General features: G+C 44.5%; 1 protein-coding gene across 2 annotated transcripts in view; it reads right to left on the minus strand.

The window, feature by feature from the left end:
* Positions 1–243: 243 nt before the first annotated feature.
* Positions 244–27031, minus strand: part of LRIG1 (leucine rich repeats and immunoglobulin like domains 1) — a 128053-nt gene continuing 101265 nt past the window's right edge. Inside the window, exons 8-20 of one of the 2 annotated variants that reach the window (XR_012159755.2) lie at positions 25977–26120; positions 21139–21219; positions 15210–15281; positions 13703–13774; positions 11680–11843; positions 9442–9762; positions 8719–9000; positions 7670–8089; positions 5594–5719; positions 4701–4847; positions 3310–3621; positions 2735–3099; positions 244–772 (exon numbers count right to left, since the gene is read on the minus strand). Coding sequence is in view for 1 of the 2 variants with exons in the window: in XM_073351038.2 (XP_073207139.1) it covers positions 2870–3099; positions 3310–3621; positions 4701–4847; positions 5594–5719; positions 7670–8089; positions 8719–9000; positions 9442–9762; positions 11680–11843; positions 13703–13774; positions 15210–15281; positions 21139–21219; positions 25977–26120 (2371 nt within the window). In the remaining variant the exon portion in view is untranslated. Of the gene's footprint in view, positions 773–2178; positions 3100–3309; positions 3622–4700; positions 4848–5593; positions 5720–7669; positions 8090–8718; positions 9001–9441; positions 9763–11679; positions 11844–13702; positions 13775–15209; positions 15282–21138; positions 21220–25976; positions 26121–27031 lie in introns of those variants that run through there. The other variant, XM_073351038.2, reaches the window with a different exon arrangement.

A 27031-nucleotide genomic window follows, 5' to 3' on the forward strand; every position in this document is an offset into this window, starting at 1 on the left:
AGGCAACTGATATTTTTTATATTGGGAATTCTTCACTGTGTATCTCAGCTACAGTTCCCAACTTTACCATGCTAGGGTCATATTTCCAGTACCCAATGTTGGTTTACCCTACAGAATTCTCTGTCTATTGAATGCAATTTGACAAATGGGTGTTTTGAAATGGTTACGTCCCGATATTAACACATTTTCATTAGAAACAGAGACGCATGTAAGCAACTGCTTGGGTTTTATTTTTTTCAGCTGAAACTCTGAAAAGCTCACTCCCAACAAAAAAGCTGTAATATTATAAATGAACCTTTATTAAAGACACTTCAATGCCATTTGTTAGACACTTCAATATTTAACGGTTTTTTCAACATACAATATTGTACCAAATTTTCTAATAAATAACTTTGTACACAAAAGTAATACTTCCTCTTTCACATTGCCTCTCAGAAGCAGCAGATTCACATATTTAGTGGAAGTAACATGAAACAGTTAACGTTATTAAAAATACATTATTTTCAAATGTTAATGTGGCAAATGTGCTTAATATTTGCAACGGTGATGACATTTCTGCCAGCAAAATTGGTCAATCAAGTCATTCGCATCTTCCTTGTGTATGTCCCACTCATATCCCACTGTTTTCACTTTCGGAGTTAGTTCTAAAGCATATTTTTCTCAGTTCATGGGACAAATACATGTTGGTTTATTTATTTACTATCATTCGTCCATCTCTTTCACTTTTGATTTGCTGAAGAGTTAAAAGTTGGCACTCAACATAATTCGTCACCTGCCACAAAGTGCAAATGTGTCTACAGTTAGAAACTGGTCTAGAAAGGTAGCTGGCTAAATTATGCCTTGCTTCATAAAAGCCAGGGTCAGTGATAATTTACAGTGAAATGTGTTTTAGGCTACCACTCAAAGGACTGAGAAATCAGATTATTAAGGGTGGCAGTCTTTTAATGAAAGTGGAGCTTGGGATAATATGGGTGGGTCTCTTGGGCCCTCATTTAGAAAAGTAATAGGTCTTTAGTATTGTTCGGAACACAGCTGCTTTTCTGAATCAAGGCCTTGATAAAGGTCTCACTGCCCTGACTTCTGACACGTGATGTGAGCAGGATTTCCACCAGACCCTGCTCTGATGAAACTGGCCTTTAGTTGCTTCTAAGAAAAAGAAAAAAACAAACAGAAAAGAACCAACCTTTCCCCAGAGTAGTCATCACCAAAGTCTAGTAAACTTGTATTAGCAGAACTGAAAACAAACCAACCCATCCATCCACAGATACCAACAGAAGCAGCTGTTCTAAAAATAAAAAGCTTCAGACTGAAGTTATAAATGACAGAGCCATTTGACCAGTTTGTTTGTTTTTTTTTAATTCATGGATGAACTTAAAGACCCTGCACTAACATGGCACTCATCCCTTTAAACCAGGAAGGCCACCTACCAACATATACTCTTGCTTCTAAATCCGTATATTTCCGACTAGCTCGGAACTGCGGCACGAAGGGGTAATCATGGTCCTGAGGTCAACGTTCACAGACAAGGCGATAGCCATTACTGTCTGTGCGTGCACACCGACGTGGCGTGCTGCAGCTCAGGGGATCTATGTGCGGCAAAGAGACGACTTAATACAGTGCCATAGGGAAAATGGGTCATGTGTCTCAGGCATAGTCTGCACACAGCCTGTATAATGGTAATTTAGGGGTGTGATTTTTATTACTGGGACAATAATACAGCTACAAGCCCACTATGGATGCAGTTATACTTCTATAAAGTTGTCTGATACTCGTGTGACTTACTTCCCTTTCCATACAGGAATAAGCTGTGTTCACATAATTACCTTTAGAGCAGGATGACAGCATTCACACTGGGAAGGGTAGAACCGCTTTAACTATACTGCTATAGTTACAATGGTACGAGGCCATTAAGTTTGTGACAGGTGCAAAAAGAAAAAACAAACCCACCCCCTACTGCATGTATTTTTGTTGTTAGCAATGATTTTAGCTTTCCTTTTTGCAAGTGTGCACAGTAGTTGAATTAAACTTTATGCCTCTGTGCTGCTCTGCTGAATTGACAGACGGACTATCCCAGCTAATATTTAACCTTAGCTCTTCAGGGCAATTCTGAAGGGGAATGAATTTAAGTTCTTCCATAAAGAAAAAAAAAGGTTGCTATGTACTACTTTTTCTTTTGTCGTAATTGCTTGGCTCTCCCTCTACGCTCCATTTAGCGTTTCTTGGAAATAATTTAAGATCTCAGTTTAAACCTGCTAAGTGCAATCAATTTCCAGGGGGAGGGGATTTGTGCTAAATAACCCAACCAATGCTTGATCTAAAGGAATTTCCATAGCAAAGCTGGACAATTCCTTTGAAACAGCCTGGGTTTTTAAAGGTCTGCTTATGCATTAAGGCACCAGAATTCTCTCTCTCGAAAAATTTAACAGCAACCTGATACTGAAAACAATATTGCCAAAAGTTTGTAAAGTTTCACTCAGTTTTCCATGCACTAAAGATTAAAATAGCCTCTGTAAAAGATAGATATAGATATTTATATATAATATGAAAACTCTTATGTACAACTGTATCAAATACTTTTCTTTTCTCTACACAACTGTCCCTTGCATTTATGTGCTTCATATGCAAGTTAACTTTTGAACTAGTAATACTTCTCATTGAAGTTTTAAACTACGTACAGACAGACCGGTGACGCTCGAGTAGGAATTTGTTCCCCACACAAGCTTGTTTCTCATACCTCATTTGTTTTCCTTTTCCTTGGAGAGGCTGTCAGTTCAAGAGTTGAGGTAGAAGGAAGTAGCCTAAGTATTCTGTGCAAAAAATTAAGGTCAATAGTAGGTTTGTTCATTTGCACACGGCAGTTTTTCCCCTCTCAGTCCGTTGATCTTATGGGTGGCTTAAACTCATGAGTGGAGTTCTGTAATTTGGGTGGGTATCCATTGGAAAGAAGCGTTTGTTTTGCTTCAGCCTCACCCTGTATATCCAGTGATGTTGGTGAAATTTCAGGAGTCCCTTTTAGCTGCTTCACGGAGTCTTCTGAAGGTGAAGCTTTTAAGTTAAGCTTGCTGTGCTCTGAAGCATTTGCCAAAGGTTGTGAAGAGCCTGTTAGAAAGTAAGGATAGTACAATGCTCAGAACGCCACCATTACCGCAATGCGTGTAATAAATAATAATAATTCAAACCCAACCACTAAATAGGAGACGTTTAATCCTAAAGATTACTAAAGCTTTATAAAAGCAAGGCATGGCAATGAGAGGAAACAGGACATTAATCTGAACGGTGTAGGGAAAGAGACCCAAGCAAAATGTGTACCTTGTCTGTCCACGTGCAGTGGTTGATTCGTGCAGGACGACGGTGGCATTCTGTCATGGTTGCTGGGATACAGAGTACTAGCGGTGTCCATTCTCTGACTGTTGTCAATCCCAGTGCACTGTGGAGGGTGAAGAGGGTTGCTGCCTCTGCTCTTGCTCCTACTTGCTTCTTTTCTGCTGAATGCATTTTGAGGTGCGTTATCCATAGTCTTAGCTGGCTGAGAATAGTATTCAGGATCCTTGGGGTAAATGTTGACATTCATGCTATCTGTACTTCCGCTACAGTCAGTGCACACAACTGGCAGGCTGTACCCTTTGTGGAGGGCGAGAAAAGGCAATAACTGAAGTTAAATACAGCCAGTTTGAAGCCGTCATCACAGCATCATGCAAGTTGGAGATGGACAAGACGTCTCAGGCCACCCCTCTGCCACATGGGAGTCACCTGAACAATATATTCTTCTTTGGTATTCTACAAATCTAGTTAACGCCTGCCTTTTGCAGAACGTTAGATTTCCCAGTATCCCTAACGGTTGTTGAAACGACTGGGTCTGCCTCCTTTATCCCACTCCACACATTTATTTCTATTGCAAGTAGAAAGACACCTTACAGGTGTTACGTATTTATCCTCACCACCATTTCCTGCTTTGTGGCTGACCAGACAGGGCAGAAAAAGAAGGTGGAATTCTGCGGTAGCTGTTGCTGAAAAGGAGTATGTTGCCTTTTGAGTGTCATCGTTTTTAAAGGGACATTGTCAATTTAAATCACATTTCTATCTGAAAATATTTTGCTTAGAGGAGGAAGTCTGTTTTTCCCACCAGTTTATTTTATCTGCACTCGGTCAGTTAGCTGGGTTTCACTATTTCCCCCTAGAGAATCAGTCAGTTTCCCAGGTGGTCTGAGGGGCTCTTATATACAGCACGATGAGAGAGCAAATCTTTTTTAAAAAAACAGGAAACTGTGATTGGAAAACCACACACGCTGGCAAAGAGACCAAGGAGCAGGTGTAGTGCTCAAAACTACTTTTAACTTGATTTTTGAACTTCTGATTATTTTCAAGTGGACAGTCCCTTTATGATGCCTCTGATGAAAATGTCTAACCCCTTCAGTTTGAAACAGCTCTTAAATATTAGAAATGGCTTAAAAACAACCACTCAAGCTGCAGTGATGCTGATCAGAGTCAAAAGTTTTCCCTTTTCTGGCTGTGCTTTAAGCTCAAACTACTGTGATGAAGAAATAAGCAAGAGAAAAATGAACTTGCCGTATCCGCATCTGAGAATCACTCTTGGCATTTTTTTAGGTAACATTTCTTCTCAGTCTTAATAACACTGACTCTCAAATGATTTCTGATCTGTACTAACATGAAATGTCTTTGCAGATTAATGTGTTTTGTACCTGTCTTATCTGGAACAAGCATTCCATCGGCTGCGTCTTCGGTTTTCCAAGCGTCTTTATTATATCCTACACATAGCTTTGGCTGTCTACAAGCTACAGTGGGAGCTTCAACATCTGGACTTCTTCCAGCATCAGTATGACACATACCTATAACAAAAGAACCAGCTGGCTAAAGATTACAACCATCTGCTCTTTCAGTCGAAACATTCAGTCATTTATCGTACTGTAAAAACAGAATTATACACTGTTTCCATTGTAATCCCTTATGCTGAGTCAATTTTTCAAGGAACTAATGCTTTATAGACTGATCATCTTAATCCTGAAATTTAAACTTTCTGCCCTAACATGTTGTCTTTTAAAATATTGTATGATGTTGGCATTTAATTTGTAAGCCTGAAGGCAGGGTTTTGCCATGCCAGTGGATTTTGTATTAGAATTTAGTTGTCAGTAATTCCAGAGCCATAGAACTAGACCAATATTGGCAAAACCCATTCTTCCAGGCCTGATGAATTAGTAGTCACTAAAGGAATCTGTTTTGATGAGTGATATTACTGGGAAAGGTGTTTCTTCTATGTCCGCAAAGTGAGAGGCATGTGGAATCTCCTTCCTTAGAAGTTTTTTAAGGTCAGGCTTGACAAAGCCCTGGCTGGGCTGATTTAGTTGGGGATCGGTCCTGCTTTGAGCAGGGGGTTGGACTAGATGACCTCCTGAGGTCCCTTCCAACCCTGATATTCTATGATTCCCTGCCTGTGTCCCCAATACAGTGTAGTAGCTAGGTGTATGGATCTTGCAAACAGCTCACAATAAGAGCAGAAGACACTAATTTTTTTTGGTTAGTCCTCGTCACGCCAAGAGTGGCTACAGCTTTTTAAATGTTAGAATCCAATTCCTACCATTGTTCTCTATGTGCCCGTTAGGCTGTTGGCTGTTCTCAACTCTGATGACCACTTCCTGTCTGTCAGAAAGAGTCCCCTGGGAAGACAGGTAGCTTGGCACATCAGGTGGTACAATGGTCTCATCTGCAACAAGAGGTAAAGACAAATGTGAACCTCCCGTACTTCTACACAAGGAGTTACGCTGTCAAAAATGACTTAGGAGCAGAAGTGCCACTGACTTTCATGGAGACTCGGGCCACCCTTTTCAGACGTGACCAGTGACTTTGGACGTCTACGTTGTTGGGTGACATCTTAAAGCAGCCTTGTCCTTCAGAACACACTGAGCAGCCGCCCCCTCAGGGCCCCCTTTAAGGTGGCACTAGTTGAGTGCCTCAAAATTTAGGCATCGCCAATCCCTAGGGCCTTGTGAAAATCTTGGTCTTCTGATAATAGAAGGTGGATTCCTAAGTTATTTAGGAGACTGATCCAACCGCTTTCATAACCGTGTGAATAGAGAAGACTGCGGCCTGCATGCTTTCTATGGTCAAACTGAGCAAGCAGTTACAGCCTCCGTGTCTGCCAGGATTCCTCCGGTCAGTCGGAGGGGAATGTGCAGAATAATAAATGTTGCTTTCTGAATTTTTAGTAAGGGTTGTCAGTGGCTCAGTAGCAACAGACTCCCTTTGTACCAGGCCCCGCCTCATGAAAACACCAGGCCGAAAGTAAACTTCAAAACTGAAGAAGAATGATAACGACTGGCCAGGGGGCTGCTGCTTGGGGAGTCAGCTTCAGCCTGATTTTACTTCAGCCACTCTGATAAATATGCAATTGCCTTCACGTTATGCTGGCTCATCACCCCAGCACAAAGCAAATGTTTTTTGTTTGTTTTTTGCGGGGGGGGGGGGGGGGGGGGACTGCTACTTTCTCTCCATTGCAAGTGTCCTATTAAAATTACTGCTATCTGAACTTAAGAGGAGTATCTCCATATTTTAAGACATTTACTATTTACCACAGCAGCTGGCCTTGTTTTTTTGAACAGCCTTCACCCAGACAGCAGCCCCAGGGCTAGATCCTGGGTCACTGGGCGAGGTTCAGCTCTTAGACTTCTATCCCTAGCCAGTCCCGTCACCCTCCCCCATCACAAGCTATGCCAAATGTAAACTCAATTCTAGGGGGCCCGGAACCCCTCCTTTTCCAGAACTGACCCTGTAACGAACTGACCAGACACCATTCACAAAGGGGAAGAGAGAAGCTCTGCAATGTCTCGAGATTAAAAAAAAAAAAATTCAGTGTCAGAGGGTCCTGCAGAAAAGACTGCATTTAGAGCATGCAAATTACATTCCATCCAAACCTTCCCTTCCGCCATGGCTTTGAAAGCCCCATACGTACTGCACCTGTTTCCTGAGAAGATTAAAGGGATATAGTGGAGGGCATCAAATCCCAGGAAGGGATCAGACTGAACCAGTGCTGCTGAGCACCCCAGAGTCCAGGAAGCTGGTCCAACAGGCCAAACGGGTGCTTACACTGACTATTCCTCCTGACCTCAGTACAGCCCATCCTCAAGCGATCAACCCAATGCCATGAGTTTGGCACCAGGGTGGCATTTTTAGAAGGCCGCTAGGCACCAGAAAACTTCCTCTAGAAGACATTGCACTTTACTGCTGGAGGTATCTCACTGCAAGAGTTCTATGTGGGCGGGTGGAGGGGTCAGTACCCAGGGTGGAAAAAGGGTTTCCTGTATCACAAATGAGGCCTGGTTAACCCAGATTGCAACACTGCTTCCGACAGTGGCCAGAGAAAACCTGTCAGGCTCTGAATCAGGAGAGGCTGTCTGCGCCTGGATGGGAGAGAATTTGATGAGCCAGGCAAGCCATAAATCAAAGCACTGAACATTCTGCAACAGTAAGTGACAGCCAGTGCAGCTGGGTGCAGCTTCCTGAACAGAGGCAGATGATACGGGGAATCAAATCACTGAGATAAGCCTTTTAAGTAGGAGTTATGGCTGGCTGGTTCAGCTGTTCAGCCGCAGCAGAATGTTCTGGCACGCAAAGGTTTCCGCTGGCCCAAGAGCCCTTAGCCAGGGTTGGAGCGTACCTGTGTTGGTGACGCTGTATTCTTCACTCTTCTTTCTGGTCTGGTAGATGATGCACACCCAGACCAAAGACGTCAGCACAATGCTGCACACCACTGCAATGGTGATTATCCCCACTGTCATCCTGTCCTTCCTGCAGCCAAGGGATTGCAAGATGCTTACGTGGCTGTGCGCACGCTCCGTTCCGAGGGTATTGGACATTTCACAGGTGTATTTCCCAGCATCCTCCAGCACAACATTCCGAACGATCAGCAGCTGGTTGCCAGGGGTGAAATGATGCCTGTCAGTCACTACCAGGGGCTGGTCGTCTTTCAGCCAGGTGATACGTGGAGGTGGGCTTCCCGTTGCTTTGCACTGAAGGGCCACTGTTTCACCTACAGACACTACATGGTCTTCCAGTGGATGGATCAAGGACGGCGTCTCTACAGGGGTTTAAGTACAGATATTAAGTTTCTAGGGGGGTTGAGATGACTCAGATCATCTAGAGTTAGCAAACCAACAGACGTTTCTGAAAACACAATTAGCAAAGTTCTAGAAATTGGCTAAACAATACAGGGTCTTGTATGCCAGCTTCCCCAGGGACACCCCACTGCAAACCAATGTCTAACTGGCATAATCTGGGCCTTTACTATCAGTTCTGCTTTAGTTTTCTTTCCATATCCTACACAAGAAACCCATGCCCCAGGCTAATCATCTCCCACTTTGGAGGAGGAATAACAGCTGTCACATACCAATAACTTGTAGGGCAAGGAGGCAGAGTTTAGTTTCCTCCTGCATATTTCTCCTTGGCAGGGGAGGCAAATAGCATGGCCTAACGGGTTTCTCCTATAGAAGAAGGGTGACTTCCAACAGAAACTGGACTCATTTTCTCAGGTATCTGGGTCCTTTCGTAGTTCCCATAAGTTACTGGCGTCGCTCCAACCCCATTGTCCCATGAGTAGGTCTATGGCTTCTGACAACTCAAGCATTCCCTTCTAAAATCCATTTTGGAAACTCAAAATGGTTCCTTTGCCTGCACTGCCCGGATCCCCAAGGAAGCAAAGCTTCTTACCTAGTACCGTCAGGGTGGCGTTGGCCAGCACGGAGCCCGCAGAGTTCTGCGCCGTGCAGCTATAAACGCCCATGTCCTCTATCTTCACATCCATGATGAAGAAGACGTCATCGTCTGGCATGACGTGCATGCGTCGCTCTCGGGCTGCTGGGAAGTCAGTGCCTCCGTCCTTCTGCCAAGCAATTTGTGGGATGGGGAAGCCATTGGCCGCACATTCCAGCCGTGCTGTCGTCCCTGTCCGGCTGGTGATGTCATGGGGGGTTTTGATAAATGAAGGCAACACTGTGAAGGGAAAAGGGGCGGGGGGGTAGAGTGACAAACAGCCTTAGGGAAACTAAACCAGCCTTCCTGATGCCTGAGAACCCCCCCGTTAAACTAATTTCAAATGCTTCTGGGATCAGTCTTCAGGGTATGAAACAAATAAAAACCATCCTCCCCCTAAAGGGAAATGTTATTCGATATGTTCCCTCTTTCTAGCCCTTTCAGACTTTCATTCCTGCTGGCAGAGACCCTGCGGGAACGGCTGAAACCAATGGGATGACGCCTGTGTTTAGCGATGACTCGCATGCTTGGAGTTAGGCATGTGCGTGGCCAGATTGGGGTCAGCATAGCCAGAGAGGTGTGTGCCTGTAATACGGGGCCTCCCAACACACCGTGGGATACGTATGGCTGGATGACCTTTTTACCGACAAGAAAAGAATTTGAACCCAGCCTGGCGCTCACCGTTAACAGTGAGCCGGGCCTTGTTTGAGTAGGTGGAGCCAAAGTGGTTGGTGATGATGCACTGGTAGCGCCCCTCGTGGGCGAAGGTGACGTGCCGCAGGTGCAGGATGGTGGTGTACTCCATCACCTCGCCGTTCTTGGCCCGCGCATGGGCAAAGTTCTCGATCTCGGCGTTGTGCAGGATCTCGTTGTCCTTCTTCCAGGCAAATGTCATAGGGGAGCTGCTGCTGCTTGCGGCCGAGCAGGTGAAGCGGATATCCTTGCCGAGAACGGCCATGGTTGTCTCCGGCTGAATAATAATCTGGGGTTTGGGGAAATCGTCTGAAAAACAATGACAGCGGTTCAGCCCCGAACTCGGACGCTATGACCACTGTTCCCGGTCACAATTCTTGCCGTTTTCACCTACAAAATTATTTTAGCAGCTGATGCAGAGCAAGTCTAAATTTAATTAACCATGAGTCTATTTAGCTTGAGGAACTGACATTTTTGCACATCTGCCTTTATGTACCTTAATGGGAAGATGAACTCTCTCTATGCAACAGGGTTTGTAGGGGCAGGCCCCATGTTTTCAGAGTGTATGCATGCAGTGCCTAGCGCAATGAGGCGCTGGTCCACTGACTGGGGCCCAGGTGCTACCAGAATACTTACACCACTCATGTACAAAGCATCACTTCAAACAATAAGAGCAAATCTGAAGTTCAACTTCAAGAGTAAGTTGCAGCCCCTAAATTTCTCCTCTAAACCACCCCTCCCTCAAACTCTTGCGTTAACCTGAAGCGGAGGGTGAAAAGGATTAAAGTCACTGTTACAACTGACAAGCACTCACTAGCAGCAGCATGATGGTACAAGATGTCTATGAACAGCAGCTGTATTTGCCTGTCACCCTTCTAAAGCGGAGGCCTGCATGTGCACCCCTCTGCTCAGGGCAACTGTTGCTTTTAGCAGAGTTCCAAGCAGTTTCGTTTATTAGATTTCGACAAACAGCGTAACTGAATATTGGAGTAATGTTTAAACAAACAGCGATGCCTCTGGAACTGGGAAAGACCGGTGGCTGATGGCTTGGCAGCCATCGGAGATGCAAAGCTGTCCTTACATTAGAAAGGTTGATTTTGCAACTTTGTGATGACTTGCCGTGGGGACAGAGCATTTGAAAATGTGTCTCCTTTTCTTTAGGACTGAAATAACAACCCCACCAAGCCCATTTGGAGGCAGGCCATCTCAGCTCTGATGCCCTGTACGTTAAGCGTATGTGTATATTTGTGCTCATCTCAGGTGTGGCTGGAACGTGGGGTGAACTTTCATCAGTGAGACATACAAGTTATGCTTTCAACTGAGGAAAGGGAACTTTCAAAAGTTACTCTGCTCTTCATAAATTATCACTGTAAAAAAGTAAGACTAAAATCCACATGGTTAACAGGACAAACCGCACAGAGAGGTTCCAAAACCTAGGCCCCATTTAGTTTCAAAGGAGGAAAGCATGAGCAATCGTGACTTTGGCCCAGTCTCCTACCACAGGTTTCGGTTGATCACTTTTAATTGTTCCCGATTAAAAGCTAGGTTGTGTGTGTGTGTTCAGCTGTTCTGCATTTGCCAGGCTGGTTTTCAGCCATACTTGGCCATAACAGCAGCGAGCAGTTGGATGAAAGGAAAGCAGTAGTTCTGATCCAAGCAAATAAAAATTAATCACAAACACACAAATGCAAATTTTAGCAATTGGCTGTTTCAGATTTAATGGATAAAACAGCCATAAAAAGAGCTTATATTTAAAGACCCCCCGCCCCTCCACAATTTTTTTAAAACCTTTTGTTCTTACGATTAAGGGGGTGGCAATGGGGGGGAGCGGGGAAATCCCAAACCCAACAACTGAAGCTCACAGTGCTATCACTCTGTGTGCAAATTCACAGCTGAAACCCTGCCCATATTAGCTCTCTAGGACCGGAGCTGTCTTCCTATAACAGAGCAGCTGGATTTATAACTGAACCAACTGTTAGTCCCCTTTGATTTAATACTCAGAGTGCCTTGTAAAGGGATACACTAGATGCAACCAATGTGATGTGTGGTTTTGGTGGGAAATAAATTGTAGCCAGTGACTAATTTTTAAAATGTAGGCTTGGGTTGGCTTTGATGACACAAAACCCCCACCAACCCTGGCACAATCACACAGTCTAGCAGTAAAAGGAAATTTTGGCCAAAACAAGACCTGCCGTTCACACAGCCTCACACCCAGACCCCACTTACCACACACAAAACTTTCTGTGGGCACGGCAAAAATGCTCTTGCTCTTGAGCGACTCGGGATGGGCGCAGGTGGCTACCACAAAGGGCTGCTGCTCCTTCTCGGCTAACCAGTGCGGCAACCATTTCAGCTGGCAATCGCACAGGAAGCTGTCGCTGTTTATGTGGCTGGAGGGAAACAGAAACGAAAGCGCCCGCTTGTGACCCTTGCGAGAGAAACACTGCAAAGTTCAGAGCCCTTTAAAATCACTCGGCGGGCCTCCCTTTCCCTCAGCACGAGCAAAAAGGGAGAAGATGGCTGTTGTGCTAAATACATCACACTTGTATAGCACCTTTCCTCTCCCTCCCGCCCCCAAAAAATCTCCTAACGCTTTATGAACATTAATTAACCCTTGCAACAACCCTGAGAGGCTGGCAAGTGGTGATTTACATTTAGGTAAACCGAGGCAGAGAGATCTCAATGGAAGCGAGGAGCCAAAATACCCTTGAGGATCTGGACCTGAGTAATCTACCAAGGAGGCATGTATCGGGGCAGAGTCAGGCACGGAACCCAGGAATCCTGAACTCCTCTTGTATAATTACTACACATGTGCCTTCTCTGCCCACCATTGTCTCGAAAGTCTTTATCGGGATTGTCTGCAAGGTTCAATCGCTGAATGTCGAAAGCGTTCTGTGAAGCTCTCTACTTACAGCGGTTAATAACCTACTTAGCCAATGCTAATCTTTAGTGCATTTCTGATGCAGCCCAAGCCAACAGGTCTCTCTCCCTCCTTCTGTTTGTGCACTTATTTGTTTGTGCACCAGGGGGTCAGAAGGCACGCGCTCAGCTCAGTGAATTCTGTTTGTTGGTTAACTACTGATACACAGGGGGAGGGGAGGGCCAACAAATCACTGGTTTTGTATACGGCCAACAAAAACAGTGAGTAATTCAAATAACAAAAAATTCTCAGCATCCTACTGGGAACTTAGTGGCTGCTGTTAAGAAGAAATCTTAGAATTCAGAAGATACTTCACCTGTGTAACTAGCGGATGGCCATCAAAGATGGGGCATAAGCTCACAAGACACAATAACTTCAAATGCTGCACAACTCCTTTAGTAATGCCAGGCCTGGGTTTTACGTGCTGTAAGGTGTGAGATGTTCTCTACATAATTTTTAAAACACTCCAGGCCAAATTCTCTGCTGGTTTAACTTATCACAGCCCTAAGGCTAATGGTGCTCTCAAAATGTACATCAGCAGAGAATTTGGCCTTTGTGTTGGTTTAGGAACCTCTTACAAAGCACCACGTAGACAAGTGACCATTTAAAGTTCCATCTCTACAGCATATCGTAAAACAGCGATTTTTAGGCCAAGGCATTTCTGTGAAACTTCACTATCAGCAAAGCAGCGATACAGGTTTGACTGTAAGGAGTAGCACCAAAGGTCAAGCAGAGGTTGTGAACCACACATTAACTATACAGCGACTGGGGGGCAGGATCTGAGATCATCGAATATTACAGCTTAACCTTTAGAACGCTGTGAGATGACGATATGCATCTGTGTGTGTGTGTATATAACAAGAGAGAGCCCTGGCACTGAGAAAAACTAGCAGTTCTGATAACACAGCCACATTTTTACAGCTGACGCTAGATGATGTACATCTCAAATCCACTGAAACGTCAGCACTGTGTGCAGACCCTAAACATAGGTATACCGGAAATTACATTCCTGGCCACCAGGAATTAAATAGCTCACAGAGCACTGTGTAAGAACAAGAGATTTGCTTAACAGAACTGGATTTTCTGAGCGGAGATGGATAATTGCACACATGCTACCCACGGTTACTCTGATCTAATTTCACTCTCTACTAAGTGTGAGATGTGTCGGGACATCTGCTCAAGTGTAAAAATAACCTGTAGGGAAGGTTGAGAGAGAAGGGGGAATTGTTTCCAATGGCATGTTATACATGTGACCAGTATGGTACTACTCACAAACAGGAGGAGAAAGATTAGTGCAGACTTAATGGTATGTACGGTCCAAATACTTACATCTGCTTCAGGTTCTTCATCTTAGCAAAAGCCTCTGGTTGGACAGACCTGATTGCATTGTCCCTGAGGTTCCTGCAGAACAAAATCAGAGGCACTTTTGAAAAAAATTAATGCTCCAGTAACATCAAGAGACCAACATCTTTTCTCCAAGCTAAGTAAGTAATGGAACACACCTTTTATGGTATGCAAGCTCCATATTCAGGCAGTGCACAATGGTTTGTATTTGTATTATTGTGGATCTATACTAGATAAAACACTTGTTAACTCTGAGCTAAGGCTGCTAGACTGCACAGTTCGCCAATGCAAGCCACAAGAAGCAAAGAAACGAGCAACTCATTCAACGCCTCATCTCCACTTTACCATCTCAGCCTAGACTACCTCCACCAGTCACTGCTCACACATCTCCACCATCTTCTTGAGCACCCAGCAGGCAGCCTTGACTTCCAAGCAGGTTTATTGCTCATGGACCAAATCCTCAGCAGGTAGAAATCTGTGTTACTCCATAGCCTTGAAAACAGTTCTCCTGAATAAGAGGACTACATCTGTCTATGTGTTTAATTATAAATGTTCCAAAGGGACGTATATCTGAGAAGATATTAGAACACGTGTTTGGGGGGAACGTGGTTGTTTAGGTTTTCTAAAGCTAGTTTGAGCAAAAGGGGGTAAAAATTTCCAAAAAGGAGTATTTTTAAATGCTTCCCTCTGCAGAAGTTCATCAGTACTTTACTAAAAAAAACACTTGTCTTTTGAAGGAGGATTATGCCAAAATTTGGACTCTAAACTCAGTCACTAAAGTGTGAAACAATAGGAGTTTAGTGCTGCTTTAAAGTGCAAATCTCAGTACAACTGCAACCAGAGAGTCATTACTGACCCCTCCAAAACACACTTGCGCCTCACTGTTTGTTTTGGTGCCAGGGGCCTAAGAGTCAACGTGATCAACATCCAATAAATCACACAGAGCAACAAAATATTTAAACCTGGCTAAATTCGTAAGCGGAAACTAAGGATGAATCACTGCTCGAGGCATCGGCCCTGGGAGGAGACGAGAAGAACTGCTTAGCTATAGCCAAACTGGTTTCCTGCAAACAGCTTGAAAAGTGGTTACACTGAATGAGAGGTTTTGTTTCTGTATCAGAAGCTCGTCATTTTCAACATGTCTCGTCACGGACTTTGGAGGAATGCTGAGTGGGGGAGCGATGGCCAGGTCTGAAACATGGCTTCGCTGCAAACAGCCTGCAGGGTAACCATGTTATGAGTCAAGGAGATATTTATCCCAATACAAATCAAAAAATTAAGGGCATGCAAATTTGCCATATGTTCTGTAACTTTGTTCCTGGCACAAAGAAAGGCCAAAGTTGAAGCTGACTTATAATGAGAAGGAAGCAGCTGGCCCCCACAAATGGACTGGCTTCTCAGTTTACAAAGACGCTATTAAATTGCTAGCAGACCTCCTCAGCCATTTTTGGCAGGACTCGTTCCAAACGGCAAAGGATGGTGGGTTACTCACAGGTGCTCCAGGGCCTCCAGGCCTGAGAACGCTTTCTTGGCCACTGACTTGATCTTGTTTCCAAACAGAGTTCTGCAGTTTCCAAACATCCAGTGCCAGATAAACAGAAAGAAAAGGCAAAAGAAAAAACACAATTAGCGTGACTGTATCTGATAAAGTGTCCAGTGTAAGGCAGTGGAAATCTGAACTGCACAGAGATTAAGGGGCTGAAGCGTGCACTTCTTCCCCTCCTGAAATTAAATACTTTTATCTGTATTACAATTTAATAGTGATGACAGTATGAAACGGAATGCGCCCTATCACATCAAGAGGCAGGTCTGCGATGGTACTTGGAAATTGGCTTGTTGAGTAACAGAAGGTCTCTTGTATTCTGCGATGGGCTGGTTGTGGACAGAATTAAGTGCAATGCCAGATTAACAAGGTACTGGACTATCGCTGCAACACCTTCCACTTCTGACCTTTAGTAGAAGAGAAATAATTTATTCACTGCTGTTTGTCCTATAGGACAAGCTGAACTTCAGCACACATACAGGAACTGCAAGATCTTTAAAGGGGGCAGGTCTCTTTATGCGTGTTTGTAAAGTGCCTAACACAAGAGGGTCCTGAACAGAACATCACTTGGTGAGCCCTGTCCAAAGGGACAATGAGTATGTTTTCAAACTTCCAGGGACGATCAGCCTTCCTGTAGATCAACATTCGGTGCTAATAAGCAGGACAGGATTTGTGTTCTTTGCAGAACACTGCCAATTATGATGCTCACAGCACAATCTGATATTTACAAAGTACCAATTTTCTATAAATATTCACAATTGGCAATTATCAGTAGGATATCAACAATTTCCACCCCACCATCAACCTCAGCCTGGACCAGTCCACACAAGAGATCCGCTTCCTGGACACTACAGTGCAAATAAGCAATGGTCACATAAACACCACCCTATACCGGAAACCTACTGACCGCTATACTTTCCTACATGCCTCCAGCTTTCATCCAGACCACATCACACGATCCATTGTCTACAGCCAAGCTCTAAGATACAACCGCATTTGCTCCAATCCCTCAGACAGAGGCAAACACCTACAGGATCTCTATCAAGCGTTCTGACAACTACAATACCTACCTGGGAAGGTGAGGAAACAGATTGACAGAGCCAGACGGGTATCCAGAAATCACCTACTACAGGACAGGCCCCACAAGGAAAATAACAGAACACCACTGGCCATCATGTACTGCCCCCAGCTAAAACCTCTCAAGCACATCATCAACGATCTACAACCTATCCTGGAAAACGATCCCTCACTCTCATAGACCTTGGGAGACAGGCCAGTCCTCGCTTACAGACAGCCCCCCAACCTGAAGCAAATCCTCACCAGCAACTACACACAACACAACAAAAACACTAACCCAGGAACCAATCCCTGCAACAAACCCTGTTGCTAACTGTCCACATATCTATTCAAGGGACACCATCATAGGACCTAACCACATCAGTCATACCAGATGAGAGCTGATGGGAGATATGATTGCTCTCTATACTTCAGAGAGATAAATACCAGGGAGGGAGAGGAGTTATTTAAGTTAAGGGCCAACGCTGGCACAAGAACAAATGGGTATCAACTGTCCATCAACTAGTTTGAGCTTGAAATCAGATGAAATTTCTAACCATCAGAGGAATGAAGTTCTGGAACAGCCTTCCAAGGCACAAAAAAATCTATCTGGTTTCAAAACTGAGTTTGAGAAGTTTATGGAGGGGATGGTATGATGAGATTGCCTTCAATGGCATGTAGCCAATATGACTGCTATCTTCAATGACCAGTGATGGGACACTCGACGGGGAGGGCTCTGAGTTACTACAGTGAATTCTTTCCCTGGTGTCCGGCTACTGGGTCTTGCCAACATGCTCAGGGTCTAACTGATAAGCATATTTGGGGTCAGGAAGTAATTTCTCCCTGGATCAGACTGGCAGAGACCCTGGAGGAGGGGAGTGGGGGGGTTGCTTTTTTCTGCGGCATGGGGCACGGATCACTTGCTGGTTTGAACTAGAGTAATTTGGTGGAGTATCTTTGTAACGTGAAGTCTTTAAATCATGATTTGAAGCCTTCAGTAGCTCAGCCAGAGGCTAGGGTCTATCACAGGAGTGGGTGGGTGAGGTTCTGTGGTCTGCGATATGCAGGAGGTCAGACTGGATGATCACAATAGTTCTTTCAGGCCTTAAAGTCTGTGAATATCATCCTTACAGAGCAAATGCAGCTAATTATAGTTTACAACGATTAAAAAAGGGAAAACTACACACAACTAGCCAAAACTATGTTACCCTCCAAACCACGCACCTCCTCAGTTCACTAGCTCAAGCCATCCCCCTTCCAGGGCCCCAACAATGAGTAATCTTGTCTCCTCCTGGGTGAGATATCCCATAATTCTTTTCCACTACAGGCACGCCAGCAAGAGTTGGCTACTGTCATCCAGTTTTCATGGTAAATTTCTGTGTCACATGTTTAATGGGAAACCAATTACAGTTCTTAGTCTCTCTCTGTACAACACGTACAACTACAAAGCAGAACCAAAACTTAGGTTTCTGGCAAAGTTAATTCCCATCTTCCACAAGGAAACACACAAACACATACACACCCTTTATGGTCAAAATTAGTTTACCATAAAACCATAGTTGCATCTTCAGAGAGTTTGAGGCCATTCCCTAGATTGTCTTTTTTTTAAATTTTTATTAGAAGAATAAAGACAGCTGCCATAGGCTGTCCCTAGTGGCTGATAAAAGGCACACTCATTTGCAAGCCACTTTTCAGATGTTCCTATTTGGTGAAAATATTTTGTAATCTTTACTGAGCTCCTTGGATTAGGAACAGTCCATCAGTATTTAGACGTTAGTGTTCAGAATGAGGTTTACCCCTTAGGTCAATCCTGCTCACCATTTATAGTGAATCTTGATCCTCAAAAATCTCAGGTGGAGATTTTTACCCACCTTTACATATATAGTGTATATGTGCGCGTGCTGTTTATATGCAACTATTGTATGCGCCTCTAGCTGGGTATACACATGTATGCAACTATTCTGTATAGCCACGTACATGAGAAATACATAGAAAAGTTGTAATAAGAAGCTGGTGTACACTCCTGCCAACTCTCATTCAAATACATATTCCTATTTCCTCACAGACCCTAGATAACCATTTTTCTGATTATGAAATGATTATAAAACCAGCGACCATCTTCAAAGGGATCTGGTATTTTGGAATGGAAGCACTGTGGCATGCAAATCAGCCAGCTTGCTGCAAGTGAAGAAATGCTCTCCCACTGTCAAGCGAGTTGGCAACAGTACCTCCACACTGCAATTAAAGTAGTATAACGACACTGTGCACAAGCAGTTCATTAGAAAGTAGCATTTTCCCCCTTTGCCAGCTTTGCACCTGCACGAAGGTCTTTAAGTGAGTGAGCCATCAAAAACGGTTAAATCTAGCAGCTTGAATAATTAGGGAACTGGTGGCTCCCCAGTGACTCCACTGATGCTTTCTATGCTTCAGTGGTTCTCGGCTCCCTTTTCTGAGGCAATGTTTTAATTTAGGCCTGCCTTCTCCATTCTGGAGAGCTTCATCTATAATTCAGGAAAGGCTACAATGACTGGCCTCCCCCACTCCCAGTTTAACACCTTCATTATGCTGAACAACACTCATGGCTAAATCCTTTCAGAGACTAATCCATGCCAGATCAAAGGGGAGCAGCTTTTAAGGCAATCTCCACAGAGCTGTGATTATTAATTCATTGGAAGGTTTCCTCTGAAGTGCCATTTATTTTTTTGTATGCTAATGACAGTTAAAACACAGGGGCCCTATACCAGACAGTTCAACACTTAGCACACAGGCTGGTATTTAAAAAAAAAAAAAAAAAAAAAGTTTGGAAGTAGGAATGGCACTTAATTGAAGCCCCGAGACAAAATTCAAACTCCTGGCTTGAGTGATGATGAACGAATTTAGGCCCTTTTGAGTTGAAAGGCCCCGAATGTGACCAAAATGCCTCAAGAAAGGCAGCTAGATTATTTGAACATTACGAGCGTGTTTCCAACCTTACATTTTAAGGCAAAATGGATAATCCAACCAGAGACCCAATAATCTGTCCAACCCTTCACCCATATGTAACCCCCAGTCCAGCAACATTCACATGACTTCTTTGCCATAGCCCCTCGGCTGCGACTCCCTCCACTCCTCTCCCTTCTTCCGCTCTGACTCCTTTGGCCCCTTTTCAGGCCTTAGCCTTTCTTATCCTCTAACCCCTGACACCCGCATCCCCAGCAGCTGCTGCTTTACCCCAGCTCCTGTGCCGGTGCCTCTGAAGGAAGCCCACCGACCATGAAGACTTCCTCCACTCCAGGGCTATTCTCTGTTCCTACCATTCTACCATCTTCCCTGCCAAGCGTGCAGCCTTCCCACTCTCATCTACTCCCTTGTCCACAATCCCATCTGCTAAAATCTACCCTTTGACTCCCTCCTTGAACTTTCCCACTGTCCCCACGCGCTTCCTACCACACATAGGACCTCACCAGCTTCTTCAGATAAAAGGAAACTATCAACAAGACCAGCCAAGAAGTTCCCGCACCCACCAGTGGCACCTCCTCCATGCTTTCTCCAGTGACTGAATTTTCTGTCTGCCCTTCTCCATCTCTAACCAATATTCCCCGCCTCCTAATCTCCCTCACTCCTGTTCTCCACCCCGCCCTCACCATCTGGTTCATGCTACACTCTGGTCTTTCCCCATCCTCCCCAACCTGCATCTCTAACTACCCCGCTTCCCCTTCTCCTTTAAATTGATCTATGTCCTTCTATACCCACGATGGCAAGTCCCTCTTCTCCAACCCCATCTTAGGTCCCGACCACTTCACTGAAGCCGCTCTCCCAAATAGCTCTAATGACAGAGTGACAATGCACCACCTGCTGAGATTCATACCAGCCACCTGCCATCATACCGGGCACCCCTGGCATATCAGCCTCAGAGACAGTGATGAAGGAGGTGAAAACTCAAACAGAGGCAAGAAATAATCATTAAAAGAGACTCCCAATTAGTCAGAATCGGTCAGAAACTTGCCCGACAGGATCGATTATAGATAGCGGATTTCAAATATCCTTCTCCATGCAATCCCTCCAAAAGGGAAAACGAACAATCTAACAAGCAGCTCGGACACTTAGCAATTCAGAAATCAACAGTGGGCTGAATATCTGCAAAGCTGAAGCCATCTACAAATATCTGCAATATAAATTTTCTTGCACATTCCTCTCAAACAGAATCAGTTTTCTTTTTATCCCTTTGACAGTTCTGGCCCAATACAGATGCGTATCAGTACCACTCATATGAGCTCTAAAAAGTAATCATAAAATCACAAGATCATAAAACTGCACAAAGACTGCATCACTAATGAAATTGGTGGGTCATATCCTGAAAAAAAAAACAAACAAAAAAAAAAAAAACCCTTAAGAGACAGATGTTTGTCCAATTCACTTGAACTGTGAAGTGTAAGATATATTAAGCATAACCCTGAGATTTTCTCTGGTTTATTATAGCGTTTTCATTAGAGGTTGAGCATCACTCAGTGATTTTGTGAAAGGAAGCTTTTTCCCTTGAGTTCTGTGGACAAAGTGCAACTGAAGTGTGCTAAATCTGACCAAGAACAAATCCACAAGCTAGTTTCTACCACCATTGAGTGAGTGAATATTCAACTGCTCTAACGGCATGGGGCTCTACGAAACGAAAACATGTGCTCCTAGGAATGGCGTTTACTACCATTTAGTGAGTCTGGGGGCTGTCATGTCTCACACTTTCTTCAGCTTTTCCCGTTCCCAAAGTCCACATAAGAAACTCTCCCCACTCACCCGTACCCCCTTCATGTAAGGAGCTCAACAAAACTTCTAAAGCTTGGCTACTCACAGCTTGCTTAGGTTTTCAAGGCCTGTAAAAGCCCCATTGGTATCTTCTATTGTGCCTGAAATCTCGTTATGGTCCAGGTCCCTGGGGAGAAGACAAAAGAAAACTCACAATCAATTTCTCAGTCCTGGGCTCGCCATTAAAGAACTAAAGGAAAAAGTTTGGGAACAGCTTACCAAGAGCTTCCCATTTTGTCCTTGCCATACATCACTGTTATCAGTAAGCCTAGCACTGCAGCTGAGCAGACTTTGTTTGAGCAGAGCCAACTACTTTTGCATGACTTTTCTTGCACCAACGAAAGTAACTGATGCTTTCCAATCTGATCCCGTTTGCCACTTTAAACGTGACCTGCAGTGGATTTTTAAAATCTGGGTTTATGCCCTTTTCTAATTCTTTATGCTGTATGAAGAAGTCCTGGAGGGGGAAAGTTCCCCTCAAACAAAGAGAAGCTTGTTCTGCCTTTCGAAACAAGAATTGTCATAAGAATTGTCAGATCAATGTCCATTTAGTTGAGTATTATTTTAAACAGTGGCTAGCACCAAATGCCTTGGAGGAAGGTGTAAGAATCGCACAGTACACAGATGTGGGATAATCTGTGCTCCACATTAGGTCTCATCTCATCCTGATGTCTAATAATCAGATATACTGGCTTAAGTCCTTCCAGAATTTATATTATCCCTTAATATCCCTTCCAGAATTATAATTAATGTGGTAACGCTGGATATTCTTGTCATCCACGTAAATGTTCAGTCCCTTTTTGAATCTTGTTAAATTTTTGGCCTCAACGACTTCCTGTGGCAATGAGTTGCACAGTCTAAGGTCTTGTCTATACAGAGAAATTTAGCAGCATAACTATACTGGCATAATTATACTGTTGTAACTCCCCATACAGTCATTCTTATTCCTGAATAAAGAGGGCCTTTTTCCAGTTTAATTTTCAAAATGCTCATTAGTTACTGGAGTTACATGGATCTTAGTGACAACAAGCAAACCAAAAACCATCAAAGATTTTTAAAGAGTCTAACTAAAATTCCTTTCCCCTCTCTCCCTTGATTCTCCAGGTAGGAGAGTGCCTTTCAGCAGACAGAACTTTAGAATTTCTAATGTTCTTTTTAAAAATAAAATAAAATAAAAATAAAAATACTTTTAGGCCTTTTAACATCACAGGAAAAGCAAAAAAAGAAAAACAGAAAACAACCCCCGTCCCCCACAAATTCATTATTTTCTTTGAACCTTAAAAGACTATTAGAACAGCAAGAGTTTCAATGTTTTTTTTGTTTTTGTGGGGTTTTTTTTTTTGGTGTGTTACACATTAACACATGATATGAGAACAGAAGAATCCCAAGAAGTGCACATAGCTCGGTACCAAGACTTCCTCAGCCAGGCCAGGACTGATTTTTTGCCACAGGTACCCAAATTAACAGCAGTCTCTGTTGCTAGCAATGATTTCTTGGGCTTTTCAACATGAACTGAAGTTGTGAAAAGAAATGGCCCATGGACACAATGCCCATTTCTCAGCTGACGCCATTATCAGACACATGTCCCATATCTCAGTGCGACACCGACCCAGGCAGCGTCATGGTGGCTGTCAGCAAGATCTGTGGCTAGAACCATGCCAAGTGGATGGCAGAATAACAGTGCAGTAGGGTGTGGGCACAAACAATGCTGCAGTGGCAGTCGGGGAGAGACAAGTGAGAAGAGAGGCAGGGTCTGGAAGACTTGCCATGATGCATTGCAGGATGTTGGGAGGACAGTGTTCCATAAATTGGATTATAAACGTTTCACGTCTTAGGGGCCACATGTTTTAATTCCTGCCAGTTTCACACTATACATCAACTAACCCGCCTGCTTGCAACTTAGGTTCTCTTTTCTGGGACACATGAATAAACCTTCTATTCCTGGAGATTTGTCCTGAGGCCAATTCCACCCCATCCAACCCTGCCACTGTACTTGGGACCACTAGCCTTCTGGCCTCTTCACAGTATGAGAGGAGACAGGAGGGGAGGTGTTGAGAATGTTTGAGATCCCTGGCACATACTTTTATTGAGTGAGTGTCACCGGGTGTTTTCTTAAAAAGCGAAAAGAAAATAGCTTGGCTTGTCACTGGGCTTGTTCTCCTAAAGGAAGCTGAAAGGCTTAGTGTTAAGGGGGGTGGGGGGTGAATGTGGTGTTTTTTTTCAAATGGACAGAAAAATAGAGAGCAGGGTATTCTGGCCTAGCTCTCTTTGTATTCAACTCCTCTTCTCTCCCAGCCCCTGTTGCCAATTTCCTATTGTTTCTGGCTGGCTGAGCCTGAATGCTTGCTGCCTTGTTAATCATTATGCTGTGAGGTCCCCAGGCCTGACCTCTGTTTGAATAGCTCCACATTTCAGCAGTTTCACACCCACCAAAGGCTCGTCAACAATAGGCCATAATTAAAGCATGCTCGGGTCTTTTTCACCAGGTGCAGGACCCAACAGCCTTCCTCTTTATTCAATTAGAGCTCACTCTCTCCCCCCTTGCACTGGACACAAAAGAGGCTCTGCATTTGCTGCAAAGGGCACAGATCTACCCATTCCCGCTCCCCTGCTTTTTCTTTGGAAGCCTTTAGTCCCTGCACTGACAGCTGCCTGGGAGAAGGCCCTCTCTGAATGCCAGTGGTTGAAAGGCTTAGGCTTAAAAAAGAAAAAGAATAAAAAAGAATCACTTTTCAGTCACTTCCGCCCGTGTGAAACTCAATGAAGGAATAAATAAGATGTGTCCAGTACAGTAAGCAGGGAAGGGAAAGCTTCTCTGTTCTGATGTCCTTTTCATTAATCGAAGCACAATGGGGCTCAGTGAAGGGGAATAAAAAAGTACCACGCTGTATTTCTTTTTCAAAACCAGAATAAAAATCCAGTGAGCACAACTGGCCTTGAAGGCTGAGCTGTTAAACTTGTCTGAGGGATTTCATCGCAGCTCAGATGAAAGAACCGTGTGGGCCAGATCCTCGGCCGGTGCAAACAAAAGGAGCTGCCCTGAGGATGCTGGAACAAGCTGTCCAGGGACGTGGTGGGTTCTTCCTCTCAAGACTAGCTGCCTTTCTGGTAGATACGCTTTAGTCCGACAAGTTACTGGACAGCGGTGACATTCTATGGCTCTTATCATGCGGGAGGTCAGACTAAAAGAAAAGGAGTACTTGTGGCACCTTAGAGACTAACCAATTTATTTGAGCATGAGCTTTCGTGAGCTACAGCTCACTTCATCGGATGCATACCGTGGAAACTGCAGAAGACATTATATACACACAGAGACCATGAAACAATACCTCCTCCCACCCCACTGTGCTGCTGGTAATAGCTTATCTAAAGTGATCATCAAGTTGGGCCATTTCCAGCGCAAACACAAGTTCTCTCACCCTCCGCCCCCCCCACACACAAACTCACTCTCCTGCTGGTCAGACTAGAGGATCTAATGGTCCTGACTGGCCTTAAAATCCAGGAAACTAGGATGATGAATCCATTTACACCAGCCTGAGGATCAGGGCCAGACTGCTCTTTTCCAATGCCACATTGTTCGATGCCATAGAGACTTTGTTCTTCCCTTGTCTGGTCAACTTGCAGGAATACTCCCCGAAACATATGTCATCAGCTAAACAGGACAGAACAATGACTGGAAGGATCATTTCCCATAGTCTGCCAGGGCACTTTGAAGCTCTCTCTTTATGGCAGTTGATTTTTTTTTTTTCCCCGCTTGCGTTACAGATAGGGAGTCAAATCGACCCAAAGTTTCATAAACAAAAAGGGGCCCCCTTGTCCCCACAACATCGGGCCCAAGTCTGCTCCCACGGAAGTCACAGGGAAGATTCCCAGTGACTTTAATGGGATTGGGACTCATAAGAAATGCAGGCTGCCATCCTCAAATTCTTCATCTCATGCAGACTAGTAAGCATGTCACTTGCAGTATCCATTGTCCTGTCAGTCTTATTGTCTGGGCCCAAGGCTCAGTGCAGCTTTGTGTACGGTTCTTCTCCATGTCAGCAAGCCGTCATCTCTCTAGCCCAGACTGAACCTCACTGGCTTTGCCAGTCAGTCAGGCTTTCAGTGTTATTTTAGGATAGATTTTATATTACATGTATTGGTTAATAAAAGGGGGAAAGGAAAGCATGTAAAAATGCTTGGGCGATGGAAAGATTCTTCTTCACGTGTAATTGGATTTACAGTGGAACCTAAACTGGTGTCTTAAGATTCAGTCCTTTTATGAGGTGCTTCAACTAACGCTGAACCAGATGCACAGCCCCATCGAACTCAAAAAGACAGTATGGAAAATGCTGCCGTTAGAGCTGAAGAAGGGTTCAGAGATCAGGGCTTTCAACAATGCGTTTAGCTCAGCACATTCTGCTCTGCCAGGCCTAAATCTGAAAGGGGAACCACAAAAACAATGAATCTAAAATAGCCCACTCATGAAAAATTTTGCCCCCCTGACCAGCAAAGAAATTCATCTTATCCAAGTGCAGAGCTGTCAACTAATTCTGAATACTAATAATTTTACTCTGCACTTTTAAAGCTCCTTTCAGGCTAGGATCTGACACAACATTCACTAGTCCAGGCACTAACGATAAAGGGATCCCTTCCCTCCTCAACACTGAAATACGGCCACTTCTGGGGTGAAACACAACAGCTGCTTAACAGCGCACAGGAACACTTAGGAGAACGTACAACTGTAAAGCAAGGAAGAATGCTATATAAAAATCCACACAAAAGTGCAGAGGGAGATTTGGTTTACAGAAAAAATTATTTCCTGCGTTAGTCAGGGGAGCAGGGTTGGCAGTTCGGGCACACGTGCGCGCGCGTGTGTGTGTGTGCATGCGCCAGGTAACTTACAGAACACGCAGGTTTTTGAGTCCTTTGAAAGCTCCCTCTGCGATATGGTTGATGGAATTGTGGCTGAGTCGCAGCAGATGCAGCCCTCCCAAGTCTGCCAAGCTCCCCTCATCCAGTCTGGTTAGGTTGTTATAGGACAATATTCTAAAGAGAAAACCAAACAGAAATCCAATCACTCTGGCTGGCATTGCCTGAGCCACTCCGCAATATCCCTGTTGTCTCCAAGCACATCTATGCCTCCCCTGCAGCTCCTATAAAACAGTTACCGTAGGGAGGCAGAACAGGTTAGTTAGGAGAAAACCAGGCGAGCAGTTTGCAAATATCACCAAGGGGAGGGGGATGATCTCCCGGAGCATAACAGTAAGGGGCAGATCAGGTGGCACTAAGTGTATAAGTCAATCTCTGGTTATGATTCTATGACACACAGCCATCAGCATCAACCCCGGTTGGGCCCAATCTCGCCTCGCAGCTAGACTCAAAGGGATAAGAGTGGAGACAATCACCCTTCCCTCCTCACTTTGAGGCTGCAAGATGCTGGCACCTTCAGAAAGGAGGATTCCGAAATCGATGCAGATTCTTTGCCTGGCCCTGGCTGTTGCATCTTCACGCACTTCTGCAAGGGGAGCCCCAGACAGCTAGGTGTGGGTGTCTCAACGCCAGTCGAAAGTGCAGACCAAAGCAACTGCACCATGTAGCAATGCACATTTTCATATTCCCCCTTTGTGCAAAGTAAAGGTCACCAGCCCTCCTCCAGTCCCTCTGCCCTTTTATCTCAGAGTGCAAAGCATACTAGAGATGACTAACCACAGTGACTAACACTGGAGGGCTTTCATCCATCCTTTTCCCATTGCATGTGCTCTGTCTGGCTTTTTTATAATACTGCTCCCGTGCCATTTTGTAGCTGGTACTAAGAAAAGCTAACACGCAGGCAGTGCAAGAGAGACGAGGAGGCTCCTTGGACCAGCCAACCAGAGGAAAAGTAGGGAATGCTGCTAGCAATCACCAACTCCTCAGGCAATGAATAGCCCTACCCTTATAGGGGAATGATACAGCAT

Source organism: Lepidochelys kempii, chromosome 7 (genome assembly GCF_965140285.1).
Source record: "Lepidochelys kempii isolate rLepKem1 chromosome 7, rLepKem1.hap1, whole genome shotgun sequence".
NCBI lineage: Eukaryota > Metazoa > Chordata > Testudines > Cheloniidae > Lepidochelys > Lepidochelys kempii.